The following is a 15,905-nucleotide window of genomic DNA, read 5'->3' on the forward strand; positions in this document are numbered from 1 at the left end:
GCCACTTGCCCTTCCCCAAAGTCACTGCCAAGAGCCGAGCAAACTGTCCACTGTACCCTTACCAGCCCAAGGTCAGAGGGGCGGCAGGTGGCTGCTCCAGTCCAGAGAGTCAGCTTCTCACCCCACAGCAGCGCGGCTGGGGGGTCAGGCAAGGCCAGGACCACTGGCTCAGGTAAATGTCCACAGGCCTGGGACCAGTTCAGCTGGCAACAGGCCAGCCTGGTAGTTAATCTGCAGCTCCCATGAAGCCTGCCCTGGCAGGGTTGGGCCTGTGGCTGGCAGGGAGCCAAGGTATCCATCCACCACTCAACATGCTCCTCTCTGCTGGGTTAGCTAAAGGTTCCAAAGCATTCTTCTCACAGGAGGCCCATAAGAAGGAACAGATATATGACAACCCCCCCCCCGCCCCCAGGTTGCAAAACATAACCAAATACCCTATGTAACCTCCAAAGAAAACAAAACATACTAATGCCCCTCTGGTCCTCTCTCTCGCCTTCCCACCGCACATACCCTGACAGGTCTGGAGGAGCCACTCACCGGATTCTGAGTAAAGCACGAGCACATTATTGCGGGTCCTGAGAAGTTTCTTCAAGTCTTTAGGGTCGGAGATCCTCTCAATGAGTGAAGAGACCTTTGTGGAGGACAGCCAAGCAGGCAGGACCACCTAGAGACCAAGTAGCCAGCGCCTATGAGTCCAGCTTCTGGCCCTCTCCCGGTTCCCACGGATGCCCTACCCAAAACACATGCTTTTTTTTTTTTTTAATTTAAAACATTTTTATTCATAAAATTTTTCTTAGATGATTTCACACCTGCACACAATGCCTATTGAACACTCCCACCCCACTGTCTCCTACAACCTTACCATCTCTGCCCAACACCCCCCCAATCTCTGTCACACATTCACATCTCTTTGAGTTCCTGACCCACCAAATTCAACCAGAACATCTTTGTGACCATAGGGTTAGAGCTTTTCCCTTGTAGAGTCATCACTGCGTAAAAAAACCTAAAGACCCTGATACTCATCTCCTGGACTGTATCAGCAGCCAATAACTCAGCAGTAAATGGTAGAGCCTGCTAAACTCTTACTGTAGTGACAATTTTGGAATTTTGGTTTCTTTAAAAACATAGGAATATTACAAGAATATGTTTTCATTTTAATCCCAGGTGAGGGTATATGGGGCTGCTTCAAAGTAGCTGACTATGATTTCCCTCATGCTCCAGCAGAGGCGTGACGTCGCCTGCTGCAGTTTCTGTGATTGTGTGACATCTGGAATTCTGAGGACTTTTTGGAGGGTATGCAAATGCTAGGGCCCCAGGGTTGTGGTGGGCTGTTGGTCAAGGTTTGTTAAGAAGAAACAAACAAAAAGAATTAGAGATCCTGACTTCGATGATCAAACTTTCCCCAAGGAACTCAGCAGGAAGTAGTCTAACCATAACGTTGCCCCTTTCTGACTCCTGACTTTATTCAGGGATCTCTTTCCTTTCCTCTCTTTTTTTTCTCTCTCCTATCTAGTGTTAGGGGATTGAAAGGGTGGAAAATGGGTGGAGAAGGGTAGAGGAAAGAAGAGCCCACAAAGTAGCAAAGGCCGGCTACACCTTACTCCTTTCATGGCTGATTGTTGACAAGGCCTGTCTTGTGAAAACAGATGTTCTTGCTGGAGGATGAAGCAACACCTCCCCGACCCCAGCACCACACCTACATTTTTACCCCCAGAGGGCCCTCCTGGCCCACTCCAGTCCCCACATCCCCCAAGCCCTCCGTGTGAGGCTGTCCGGACTGTTTAAATACATAAACGCACTGTCACCCATCAAGAAGACCTCTGATACTGATGTGATCAAGGACCACACAAGACAGTTTGAAAACTCCGACCCACCTAGCACTGATGGACAGAACCCACAGGGCGGCATCTCTTTCACATCCAGGATGGAATGGATGAGCACAAGGCTAAGCCTTTCTCACGCAGCCAAACAATGGCTGAGATCTGGCCAATAGAAAATGAGCCAAGTGGCCAATGGTGAGGATGGGGGTGGAGGTGGTTGCATACATCTTTAATTCCAGCATTTTAGAGGCAGAAGCAGGTGAATCTCTGAGTTAGAGGCCAGCCAGGTGTATAGAGAGAGTTCCAGGATGGCCAGGACTACACAGAGAAACCCTGTCTGGAAAAACCAAGAAACAAACCAAAAACAAAACAAACCAAGCCAAACATCCCCAAGCTCTTGGGAACTGGAGATGCCGGGTGCCTCTGCAGGCACAAAGAACGACTAGAAGCAGAGTGGGAACCGGGGAAAATAGAAGTAACAAGAAGTTACAAAGTAGGGAACCCCCAGGCCAGCTCAGAAGCAACTGGATACTTGCCGTCTAATGCTGACAAAAAGGAGATTCTACAAACAGCAGCTCCACCCACGACAGACCAGAGACAAAAGCCTCCTCACTGCGTAGACTGGAGAGCACTGCCTTCAGAGTTCTCAGAAGGACGCCACTGTACGCCCAGCCACACTACCTGTCAACCAGGAGGAGCTCTTCACACCAGCTGAAGATGCCTCAGATGTGCTAAGTGTGCCACCAACGCACTCTTTCTCAGAGTTATGGGAACAAGACAAGAAATATAGAATGCATGTCAGGGAACCGAACACACAAAGAACCCAGCATTGGGAGAGGCAAGGTCAGTTTCCACGTTGATGGCGAGGAGTGGGCCCAGGTGTCAGCAGGGGTGGTGGTTTGAATAGGAATGGCCTCCATAGGCTCATGTATTTGAATGCTTGGTCATTAGGAAATGGAGTTAACTTGACAGGCATTACGGGATGTGGCCTTTTGGAGTAGGTGTGGCCTTGTTGGAAGAAGTGTGCCACTGGGGGTGGGCTTTGAGGTGTCAGAAGCTCAAGCCAGGCCCATGGTCTCGCTCTCTTCCTGCTGCCTGCTGATCTGAATGTAGAACTCACAGCTCCGCTCCAGCACCATGTCTGCCTGCTTGCCGACATGCTTCCCGCCATGACAGCTTGGACTGAACCTCTGAACTGTAAGCCAGTCCTAAATTAGATGTTCTCCTTTGTAAGAGTTGCGGTGGTTGTGGTGTCTCTTCACAGCAATAGAACGCTGGCCCAGACAGCAGGCTACAAAGCAACCAGCTCCTAGAAGGACAGAGGTCGTGGAGCAAAGCCATGGACACAGATAGCTTCTTCCATGTCGAGGGGAGTTTGAATTTCTTCCAGAAACATGCCAACAAGTAATTTAAATTTCTGATGTGTCCCACGCCAGTCAGGCAGGCCATCTCCTCTTTGAGCTGTGTGTATGCTTCACTCCTCAAAAGCTAAGGTGGCCAGCAAGAGCACTCAACCTTACAGAGGCCCAGTGACTCACTGTGCCAGCAGGATGGTAATGCCTCCCTGGTGGCACCGCTGTGACAGATGGGGGAACTTCTCGAATGTGCTTTGCAAAGACATAAAGCGTTCTATGAGCGTACCATCCAATAGCCACCGCCAGCTCAACAGGGGGAAGAGAGGGAAACGTGCCCATATCCCATTGATGTTCAGAGAGGAGAACCTCCCAGGAAGAGTCAGGACCCACTGCTCTGCGCAGACCGTCTCCAGAGCTCACAAGGACGTCCCTTCAGTGTAGACTACCACGCGTCATCCCACAGCTCCCAGGGGGGCTTATGCACTGAATACTCAAAGCCCATGGCTCGGCGTCCACGGCGGTGAGTGAGAAAACAGCTAGACGGCGTGTTGGAGAAACACGGCCCCTTGCTGTTCTGCTTTTCATCCTCAGAGAATACAGTCAGGAAACGTAACTTCCCTGGGCAGGGACATTTCCTTCCAGATCAACCACCCTGGGTCTGGCAGGCACCTGCCAGGCGGCGGAAGTGCTACTGGTCTCACTGACATAGCATCCATCATTGAAGCCATAGGAATCCCAATCTCCCATGTACTCTGGCTTCCTTTAGATAAATCCAGACAGTCCCTTAGGTCATTCTTCCACATACCCTGGCTTCCTTTATATAAAGCCAGACAAGTCCCTTAGGACATCTAACTAAGGGGCCACCTGAGATTAAACATGGCACCTTCCAGCCAGCCACTAAAGCCTCTGGCCCAATGTTTACTGATGCAGTAGAGAGTTAAGCTTCTCTGGAAATACCCTGAGCAAATTGACTTTGCCTGAAATCCACCACACAAGGAGTAGCTCGGGTTGACGCTGGCGATTCCTTTCTGCAGGCTTGCATAGACAGCTCTGGGAGGGCCTGTCTTTCCAAGCTTTACTGGGTCCTTACCCCTACCTAAGAGCTTTGGAGGGTAAGGTACGCAGATGTTCCTCAGGAGTGCTTGATAAACTTACAAATTACACCTGGCCTACAGATGTCACAAAGAGAGTCATTGGTGGCTAAGAGGTCCGGAAAGGGCCATGAAATCCAGGGACGCTGCAGCACAATGAGTATCCTGAATGGGGCTGAGGAGGAAGGCAGGTGGTTGGGTCCCTGCCGGCCTAGAACATGACGGTGGTCATCCAGGGAGTATCAGGATGGACAAGAGACTCCTTCCCAGAACCTCAGAGCTGGCAGCAGGAGTGGAGGAAACAGCCAGACGATTGACCAGGTAAGAGAAAAAGGTCCATCTCCAACGACCATTCACAAGAAGTGAGGATCGAAGAAGAGTCTAAAACGGCTCCAAGGATGGAACTGCAGCCAAACATGGGAGACGGACGGGCGGTGGAGGCAGCTTTTTTTCCCTTGGACTGAGGAAGATGGCAGTGGGCTAAGGATTTCTGGGGTGGTGGCCAACAGACATGTGAAAAAGCACCCATGAACAACACGTGTCCTCCAAGCTAGAAGAGCAGTGAGACAACTGAAGCCTCCCTGATATGGAGCCAGAGAGGGGACAAGAAAGAAGGGCCCGGCCCAGAAAGAAGGGTGGCGTTAAGAGCAGCCCAGGTGTGAGAGAGACACACAAGCCAGATTGAGTGGGAAGAGGCTGGGAAAGGACAAAGGCTGTGATGGTCTCTGGGGACATTTGGCAGCATTTTGGAGGGAAGGAAGGCCTGTAAACCAGGGTATTGAACAATTTTACCCAGGGCAGAGCTGGGTAGAAGATGTGGCAAACAGGTATCATTGGCTAGAGGGTCCCCACAGAATACAGGGAACCTTCAGGTGTCTGCAGGCACAGAAGACTCAGGCTGTGCCAAGAGGCAGGCTTTTAAGGCCTGACAGAGAAAAAGCCCAACCAGAATGGCCAGACCAGAGAGAACACAGAGAGACTGGAACAAGCTAAGACTTCTAAGTAGAAAACGCTGGAAGGCTGGTGGGTCCTGAGACCTCACCCTCACAAGCACCCACAGAGGCAGTCGAGAAGGAAGCCCTCCTCCTGCCCCGTCAGCCCCCCTTTCCTCCACCTACTTCACATTCCATTTTCTCCTCTGCTTCCCTCTATGAACCTTCCAACAGGCCCCTTCCTTTTCTTGACTCAAAGTTGCAGTGGGTGAGCCTGGACCAGCTTGCCCAGAGCCACCAGCGGACTCCATTCCTTAAGTTACAACCCTCAAACCTGCCTGACAGCAATAGCCACAGCCACAACAGCGGTGTTTCTGGTGAGCAGATTATCTGCTCTTCCACCATGCCCCAGGTCGGAAAAGGTGGTATTGGAGTGCTCCCAAAGCCAGCCGATTTCCAGCCAGCCCTGTGCTTGGCAAACCTTTACACTGGCAGTCAGGAACTCCAGAGCAGGAGGGCAGAAAAGATGACCAGCTGCTCACAACTCACTCTCCCCTGACCATCGCCACGCACTGTGACTGCCCTGCCCCTATTGGGCTGAGACCCATAAAATACTTCCCAGCTACAACCTGATGGAGATGAGTGTTCCCCCTTTTCTACTACAAAGGAGATGACCCCCCCACACACACACCCAGAGTCAGATTCTACTTATACCAGAAAAACATCAACCCACCTCATCAGAGATTGGAGTCTGCTCCAATCACCAGTCCCCTTCCACCACCGCCTAACTCCTTCAGCAGAATGCAAGGCTTCCTTCCAGGCCCTGGGAAACCTCATCATGGCATCATGGCTGGCTAGGTAAAGTACAGGAGAGCAGACCCCTTCAGCTGCTGTGTCTCTGAACGGCTCTCCTATCTACACAGCTGCTCATCTCCCTGCACACAGCTCATCCCCAACACCGCCCTCCCTCTGCCATCTTTTAGTCACCCTGGGGAAGAGCCTCAACTCTGGGGTCAGTTGGATATGGCACGAGTCCAGTTGCCACCATTTATGAGACCCCAGGCTTGACACTAGACTGCTGAGTATCATCTCTCCACCCAGAAGGACGGAGGATAATGTCCACACTCAACTGGTGGCTTGGTTCATTATTAAATGAGGGAGGAGGAGGACACGAACCTAATGCAATCCTTGGCAGACAGAAGCACGTAACAACTGCTAATTGCCTCTGAGTACTATTAACGAGCAAGGACAACAGCAACCGGGGACCACCTCTTCCTCCCGGAGGCCTCGCCTGCAATCAGGCTGAGCCACAGGTCCAGGCAGGAAGGCATGCACACGTACGCACATTCAGCGCCACAAAACCTGGCATCTTCAGCCATCTGCGCAGCGACCTGCGGTAGAGGTCACACAGCACATTTAGAACCCTGCCAGCTCTGTGAGCCTGGCGGCCGGTTTACCGCTAGGATAAGCCAGGAGGTGGGTCCTTGTGCCCTTCTACAGAAGATGGAGGAGGTCCAGAGCTAGGATAACCCAGCTTGTGGGTACAGAAGATGGAGGAGGTCCAGAACTAGGATAACCCAGCTGTGGGTATAGAAGATGGAGGAGGACCAGAGCTTAGGCGACCAAGGACATGTGACAGATAAGCAGCAGGCCCAGGGCTTCCAATCATTTGTGACACCCAGAGCCCAGAGTGGTAGATGTCTTTCTACTGTCTCTTTCCACTCACAGGCCTGTGGCCTAATTGGCCACAAAGAAAGGGAGCCACTTCCTAGCAACAAAAACGAGTGGTCAGGAAGGCCCAGCAGGAGTTTACACCGACACCCTGCTTTTTCCACAAGTCCAAGGGTACAAATGTTGGACAGGAGGCAGTCACCCCTGATATGTCCCCAGCAGGGCCTGTGTGCTATGCACTCCCCCCTGCCTGGTGCCCATGCCCCATCTCACAGCATACACAAACCCCTTTCTCTCCACTGAGCCATCCAGCAGTACCACCAAAACAACCAGGGAGAGCAATGCTCCTCACCCCCTCCATCTAAAACAAACAAACAAACAATCTCTGTCTCTGCGGCATGTGCCAGAACCCTCCCATCCCCTGTAACTGGCAGTGGCTGTCATCGCAGATTCACCATCCTTTGCAAGTCCCAGAGACAGTCAATTACGTAAAAGCGGCTTGCAGGAGAAGGAGGATCTGGGGGTAGAAGTTTAACATTTAGGAGGAAGGGTGGAGGTGGGACTCGAGCCTTTTCTCTCCGTCACCTGGGTAGAGACTCCCTTCTCGTGTTGAGAGCTGTGAAGAAACCAGTTTAATTTAGTTTAACCCACATTCTGCCCAAAATAGCTTTGAAATGTCAGAATCTGGAAGTCTAGACACTGAAGAAACTGCTGGTAAAGGGACCGAGGGGTGAAACAGACAAGGGTCTGAACCGGATGGATGCCAGCGAACAGGCTGGCTGAGAACTCAGAGCCCACACCTGGGAGGGGCAGCGGAGTCACGACTCGGAGTTGGTATCGATCTTGTCAGTTACCGGCTGAGTGATCATGGGTAAGCAGGTCATCTCTCCTCAGTCTGTATCCTTCTCCGTAAACGGAAGGGCTAAAAGCAATTTCTGAAGTTATTCCCAATGGTAGCATTCGACACACCTAATCTCGTGACTACCCGGAAGACAAGATTGCTTTCTGAAGAAGCGGCTGATTTCCTGGGGCTTGTGGCCACTGCAATGAAAGCCTTGCCTCAAAGACTCCTCTGCACCAACGGTGACCATTTGGCAAAATCCTAGCCCATGGAGGGTAAGCCTAAGAACTATGTGGTAACTACTAAGGACAGTCTTTGGCACCGGAGAGACGGCTACATAGTTAAGAGCACTGGCTGCTCTTACAGAGGACCCAAGTTCAGTTCCCAGCACCCACATGGCAGCTCATAACTGTCTCTGATTCCAGTTCCAGGGGATCTGACAACCCTCACAGACAGGACAACACAGGAAAGAAAATCTCTCAAGAATGTCATAAAAAAATAAAGACAGTAGTTAGCAGATATGTAATAGGAGTTATTGTTTGTTTTGAGACAGGGTCTCTCTGTGTAGCCTTGGCAGGGCTGGAACTCTCTATGCAGACCAGGCTGAGGTCGGCCTTGAACTTATGGCTGCAATGCCCGGTTTGGCAGGGGTCTTCTTAAAGTGTCCTCCTCCTCCCTGCCAGCTGGAGTTATATAAGATGGCTGGAACTCGAGCAGCCATGCTGAGATGAGAAGGACGTACTTGCTGAAGATTTGTAGTCAGCTTTCTAGAAGACATTTGGTTCCCCACCCAACAGAGAGCGCTCCCTCTCCAGGCTTCGACATGAGTGAAACAAATGGTCTTCTCGGGGCACTGTCAAATCTAGTCCTTGTGGTGCACACACAAATAGCACCTAATTAAACAGCAGCTTCAGCAAGAAAATACTAAACACCTGCCGTCAAAAGCACCCTGAACACCAAATCTGGTATTATCCCACTTCAAATGGTGTGCTTATGAGGAAGTGCGGGGAGGAAGAGTGGAGGGATCCATGTGCCCATGCACCTCCTGGCCATTGGCACTGTGACTGAGCATCTCTGATCAAGTCAGCTGCAGTTTCCCTATCTGGCCCTTTTCTAGTAAGGGACCATGCAGGAGACTGAAGGCCAGCTCACCCCTTGCAAGGGTCAGAGCAAGGTGGGTGACACAGCAAAATATGATGGGAACTCACCACGTGAAGTTCCCTCCTGGAAGTCCACGTCCTCTGGCTGCTTTGTGTCACCCTGAACAATGCTAATCATGGGAGGCTTAAACCCCTCCCTTCCGGGGCCATTTACAGCCATCCCATGCTGAAGCCCAGCATCCCCTCTGAAGACCCCAAGCCCTCACAACGTGATCTCAAGTGTCTCCTCATCCCAAAGGCTCTTCCTGAGACACGTGACACCAGAGCTCAGCCTGATGCCCAGCGCTGTGCGGCTTGAGGAAGGTAACGCGCTCCCTGGCACTGTGATTTATTTTTGGAAATAAGTAGCCCTGCTTTCATAACTCAGAACACAGGAAATTAATCACACAACTCTTTGCTGGTGGGCCACAGTTAAAAAAAGGGAGAAAGGGACTGGGACACCATTAACGAATCTCTTAAAATATGGAGCCCGACCGTCACGGCGCTGGCAGGAACCTAACACATCCAATTTTTCTGGCAAGCTGCTTGGCATGAGGTAGCAGGTCTCTTGAAAGTGCTTGTGCCCTTTGACCTGGTGGATCCACTTCTGAGGAGCTGTCTGGATGGGGTCTGTGTGTGAGCAGAGCTTCTGACACAGATCTGACTCATATAGCCCCACTGACAAGAGTCAGACAACCCAAATACCCACCGCAGGGGACTGCTTGCACACACTGGCATGGAACAATGATGGTGCAATGCAAAACCGAGTGTCTATAGGTTAAGTTTCAAAAAGGAAAAGCACGACCACAGCTATAAGCATTAAAAAACAAAATGACACTCAGAAAAAAAAAAAAATTGGCAGAGAATGAAATACAGCTAAGCAAAATTTGTCCTTAGATAGGAACATGCTTCTTTCTCTATTTTATAACTCAACATAATAAGAATGCTTGATTTCAATAATTTAAAAAAAATTACCACTACATTATGGAAATATCTCTCAAAGAATCTCCCAATCAAGAGATTCAACTCTACAGTACTGAAACCAAGCACTTGGGGATGCAGAGGCAGGCAGATCTGAGTTCGAAGCCAGCCTGGTCTACAAAATGACAAAGCGAGTCCAGGACAGCCAAGGCTACACAAAGAAACCCTGTCTCAAAAATAAATAAAATAAAATAAAATAAAATAAAATAAAGCAGCACTGAACATGTCAGAGTTTCAGAGTGCCCTAGTTAAGTGAGGGACTGATGTTAAGATCACTGGTAATGGGGCAGGGTGGGGAAATGTTCCCCTGCTATGGATCACTTAATGGAAACACCAAAACTCAAATTGTAGAATGGGTGCAGTGGGCTCACATCTGTAAGCCCACCACTTGGGATTGAGGCAGAAGGACAGAGGGTTAGAAGCCACCCTGGACAACACCGCATGATCCTGTCAAAACCAAAAGAAATAAACAGGGTAGGCAAGTTTGCTCAGTTGGTAAAGGAGCTTGCTGCCAAGCCTGATGATCTAGAACATACATGCGCACCCAGAACCCACATGGTGAAAGAAGAGGATCGACCCCCAGAAGTTATCCTCTGACCTCCACACATACATGGCGCACACGCGCGCACACACACACACACACACACACACACACACACACACACACGCCAAATAAATAAATTAACTTTAAAAGTTATTTTAAAACTTGGAAACCAATGAACAAACAAAAATCTTTAGAAAACTCTTCAAAAAAAAAAAGAAAAAGTCAAGGTTATAGAAGGCAACTAGTGGAGAGTCACCCAGAGCAAAGAGAGCTGAAGGATGACAGCAGCACACACTGGCCTAGGGCTGGTCCAGAGTCAGCCCTACACATCTGCGGCTGACACATCTGAAGATTCCATCAACTTCAGAGCCAAAGTACTGATAAACATTCACCTGATAGGCTAGGCTCAGATGGAAGGGGAGGAGGTCCTCTCCTATCAGTGGACTAGGGGAGGGGCATGGGAGGAAAAGAGGGAGGGAGGGTGGTACTGGGAGGAGATGAGGGAGGGGGGCTACAGCTGGGATACAAAGTGAATAGATTGTAATAAATAATAGATAAATAAAAATTTTAAAAAAAGAATTCACCTGTACTGACTTACAGAATGACTGTTCTCGTCACAGTCCCCACAGTCTGACTGTTTGCACAGCATTCCCAGCGTACAGGCATCGTAAGCAGGCTACAGTCAGAGCGCACGGGAGGGCTACATACCTGTAAAACCATACGCTGGCCTCAGGGATCTGAGCGTTAGTGGATTTTCCTATCAGCAGGGTTCTGGACCCATTCCCCGGAGAGCACTAAGGGCCATCCGCTCTCTTTCCTGATGGTAATCGTTGCATTGTGTGAGGTACGATAATATTCCTGTGCCATAGGAAATACAGTCATTGCTTAATGACAGGAACTAGTTAATTCTGGGAAAGGCGGTTCAAACTCGGCGGTGCCGCAGGGCTGAAGAGCAAGAATTGGAGAGCAAGGAACAGCACTCGTACTCTTTACACACGTGGAAGAAGAGTGACACTGAACGTGATTAGCTGTACCATGGCTCCTGAGTAAAGGGCGGTTGAGGAGCCTTTGTGTTCATTCCTTGCGCATCTCTTCGGTGAGGTCTGGCAGTGCTTCCGTTTGAGAGAAAAACAACAAAATACTTGCTGTGGGTGGGACGCTAGGGACATTCCTCAGTGGTATAACACTTGTGCAAGTGTTAGGAGTTCAGATCCCCTGCTCCCAGGTAAATGCCAGGCAGACCTGGGGGCCCTGTCTATTGTCCTAGCTCTCCAGAAGCAGAGATCTGACCCCAAGAGTCAGATGGCTACAGACCAGCGAAATCCTTGAGCTTGGGTGAGACACCCTGTCTCAGTATGGAAGGTGGAGATTTATTGAGAAAGACTCACTCAACACCAGCCTCAGGCCAGCACACACATGCATTCACACCCCATACACATCATACACATGTGAGTGCACACATTTAAACACACACACACACACACACACACACACACACACACACACACACACACTGCTCGCCTGTCCTTCCTGCCCCTTGCCCTTCCAGCTGGCTGCTCCAGCACCTCAGGGACCATGGGTTTTCTGTTTTGTTGTATTTTGTTTATGAAGAGGCTGGTTGGTTGGTTTTAGTTTTACAGTTTCTATTGTTGTTTGTTTTCTTTACAAGGACTGGCATATAGAACTTGAAAACAAAAAACAAACAAACAAACAAACAAAGAAAAAAGACTGGGGATGTAGCTCTGTGGCAGAGCACTTGCCTAGAGCACACAAGGCCCTGGGTTCAAATCCCCAGCCCCCACAAAAAGGAGAACAGCTTGCATGCAACACACACCTAGCAAATTCTTCTAAAATGGTTTGGTGAGGGAACCGTACAAAACAGCACCTTTAAGCATAAGTAAGCCAGGCTCCTTCAAAGGATGATTCCTAAACATCTGCCACCAACTATGGGACAGGAAGGGGGGGCCGAACCACAGAGCAAGTTTGGGGAACACATGAGTTTCTAGTGTCACTGTCTATCTAGCAGGCTTCGAAAGACAAGAAAGCGCCATGAATCCCTGAATGGGAAGTTGGCGTCGGGGCTGGGAATACAAGCACACCCTCTGTAGTGTTGGGGGGGGGGGGAACTAGGTGGAGATAGGGTTTCTCTGTGTAGCCCTGGCTGTCCTGGAACTCACTGTGTAGACCAGGCTGACCTCAAACTCAGAGATCTACCTGCCTCTGCCTCTTAAGTGCTAGGGTTTAAAGGCGTTCCCCAGATGTGGCCACCACCACCATCTGGGGCTAGGTGTGTACATTAAGCAGCAGATTGGGGTGAGGAGGAAGGCTGGAGAGACAAGAACACCTGCTGCTCTTGCAGAAAATCAAGGTCCGATTCTCAGCACCCACATCGTGGCTCATAACCATCCTCAACTCCAGGTTCAGGGAATCCATCACCCTCTTCAGACCTTCCCGTGGGCCTTCAGCCAGCACTTGGTATTAAAGCTACAGCACTTGCTGGGGTAACAGAGCAGGTGATCTTTGATTCGGACCCAAGTCTGAAGGACCCCAGCACCCAGGGAGTCGGCCTCCCAAATGCTGGGATTACACATTCATGCCACCATGGGTCCAAACACAAAACTTGGCAATGGACAATGTCACACTTGACCCCACATGATGTATCCCAGTTCAAATGCAGGTATGATAAAAATACTCCACAAAATTACCTTCAGGCTACGCATACAAGAAGCATTTGAAAGGGAAATGATCCTCAGCCGTGGAACCCCGTCACCAAGATCTCATTATGTATATATGCAAATATTCAAGATAAATCTGAAATCCAAAATACTTGTGATCCTAGCACTTCTGCGAAAGAATCCTCAGCCTGCCTTTTGCTTCCTTTAAGAAACCACCCCTTACGAAAAGGACGGCACAGCACAGTTTATCCCTCTGTTCCACACAGCACAAGTGTGGCTGTCAACGGGGGACAGGTCAGGGGCAGGACAATTGATCCAGGAGCCTATAAAAACAGGTTTGCTTATCCTGAAATTGCAACTGCAGTGCATTTAACCAAGACATAAGTCCCTGAGGCTTTTAATGTTTTGGAAAACCTCTTCTAGGGCCAAGAGGGCTTTGGGTGACTGCCAGCCCCGTGTGCCAGGCCTGCTAACGAGGATGAACGGGTAGAAACACGGAATTAGAGAGCAGGGGGAGGACGAGGAAGAGGGATAGAAGGAGGTGAATTCCCACTCTGGAAACCCAATCATGCCTCAAAGCTTTGCTAATTGATAAGGAAAAAAAAAAGAACAATTCAAGTGCTCCTGACCCACAGTACAAAGCCACGCTTTCACCACACACATTAACACAGAATGTCCTCCAATAATGCCTCTTCGCTCAGAAGCAGCCATAAAATCAGCCCAGTGGGCGACACCTGAATCTTTTTCAAACAGGCATGGATCAGAATCATCAGAATGTCTGACTAGTGGCATGACCGAGCATTCGGAGAAAAACAGTTACGTCTACTGTGCTTGTGTGGGGGATTCACAGGGTAGGATTCAGAGCTCAGTGACGGCACAGTCTAGGTCTAGCATGGGTGAGGCCCTGGGTTCTAGTACCTCCCCTGACCCCAAAAAGATGTGCGTGTGTTCTTGCTATAAAACACTGCCGTGGGGAGTGGAACCACCTCCACATTAGAGACATGGGAACTGTTAAAAAGTCTCGCTTCAGGCTAAGCCTAGGAGGGCAGATGCAGAGCCCGGCCGATTTGTCAGCACAGACCCTGTATTCTTCTCTACACCTGGCCACGGGAACACTGCCCCAGACACCTCTGGCACTCCCTCTCATTCCCTAGAGCTCTAAGAAAAAGAGCCACGAGGCCAGCGAGTTCACTTTTCCCTTCCTGCCACTGAGTGTGACTGAAAAGAGCCGTGACGGCTGGATCCATCTTCCTCCCTTAACCCAGCAGGCCTGAAATTCCCTGCAAGTCCTTCGCAGAGAAGTGAAAACTCCACGTGCTCGGGCCAAGTGATGCGGCTCAAGACAGAGGCAGAATCGCACACCCGCAGCAGTCAGTGGAGAGCAGTAACCTCGCCTGCCAAATGACTGTCCGCCGCACAAATTAACGCTCCCTGCCATAGTTTGGATTTGCAATGTTCCCCCAAGGCCCAAGTGTACAAAGCTTGGTTCCCATCTGCAGCATTATTGGAAGGTCAGACAATCCTGGGACTCAGGCTCCTTGCTGTCTCTGCTCCACAAGGTACACAGGCCTTTTCCACAGGCTGGCCCCTGTGACAGCTGGTGCTGCCACCAGCCCAGGCAAAATAAACCTTCCCTCCTCTTAGTTACCTCAGGGGTCTTGTCATGGCCACATGAAACGAAGACACCACAATTTTTTGTAGCTGTCACCCCACCCCTCATCCTTTTACAGCCCAGGCTGGCCTGGAACTCCCTAGGTAGACCAGGCTGAGCTCAAACACACACAGACCTCTGCCTGCCTCTTGCCAAGGCCGCCCAAGAGCTAGGATTAAAGGCATGTGCCACCACCCACAGATGTATCACAACTGTTTTAAGTACATGCTTCCTGTAAGTACAAACTGATGGGTCTGACTCTTAAAGACAGTTACTCCACAGGTCTGGACAGCCCAGAAGTCAGACGTACGCGCATATTCTTTCCTTATTAAAAAAAAAAAAAAAAGGCTAGTTAAAGTTTATTGACCAAATCTTTGCTGGGGAAATGGGTCAGCACATGGATTTTAGCTACAGCCTGCCTGGAGAGGCTGCAGGTGGTGAATCTTTTGAAACTACTCTCTCTGGACCCCAGTCCTCACCCCTCTGAAATCTGGCCCCTGCCACAGACTGAAATAGCTCAACCATGTCCCCTGCCCCACAACCCCTGTGGGTCCTCAGCCTCTTAGGCCTCTGTGATCCTCTGGTCTCCTAACTCCCCTGTCAGTTTCCTCTCCCTCTCTCTAAACATGCTGAGGTCCCTCTGGGCTCACTCAGTCCCCCTCCTTTTTCCACCCACACTTTCCATGACAGACATCTCTATAGAAGGGCTCTCCTAAACTAGCGCCCCCAGTTCCCAGCCTCTGTTCTGGGAAGCACACTCAATATGACTTGCTGTCGGGGTCTAGCCCCATCTTAAGCTTTCAGTCCACAGTTCTTCCTCGAGGGAAGGAGCTCAAGGGCAGAAGCTCAAGCAGGGCAAGAGTGTAAACGCCTAGGAGCTGGCTCCCAGGCTCACCTTTCTTACACAGTCCCGCCTGCCTAGGAATGGTACCGCCCATGGTGGGCTGGGCCTTTCTCAAACAATTAGCAACCAAGAAAATGCCCTGACAGATGTGCCCACAAGGTCAGACTGACGAAGGCAATTCTTCAATGGAGGTTCCCCCTTCCCAGATGTGTCAAGCTGACAGCTGAGGTTAGGCACCACACCTGCTGACTCGGCAGTTCTTGCTGTGGGTTCCAGGATCAGTCAACTGCTTTAAAAGAAAGAAAGAAAGAAAGAAAGAAAGAAAGAAAGAAAGAAAGAAAGAAAGAAAGAAAGAAAGAAA

The 15,905-nt window shown here is 50.2% G+C and overlaps 1 protein-coding gene across 1 annotated transcript in view; it reads right to left on the reverse strand.

The window, feature by feature from the left end:
• Pdia5 (protein disulfide isomerase family A member 5) overlaps positions 1–15,905 on the reverse strand; it is an 88,451-nt gene that overhangs the window by 64,331 nt on the left and 8,215 nt on the right. Inside the window, exon 2 of the mRNA XM_055624922.1 lies at positions 538–664. Coding sequence (XP_055480897.1) covers positions 538–664 — 127 coding nt within the window. The remainder of the gene's footprint in view (positions 1–537; positions 665–15,905) is intronic.

The sequence above is a fragment of the Psammomys obesus genome, unplaced genomic scaffold, assembly GCF_907164565.1.
Source record: "Psammomys obesus unplaced genomic scaffold, mPsaObe1.curated_primary_1811, whole genome shotgun sequence".
Lineage (NCBI taxonomy): Eukaryota > Metazoa > Chordata > Mammalia > Rodentia > Muridae > Psammomys > Psammomys obesus.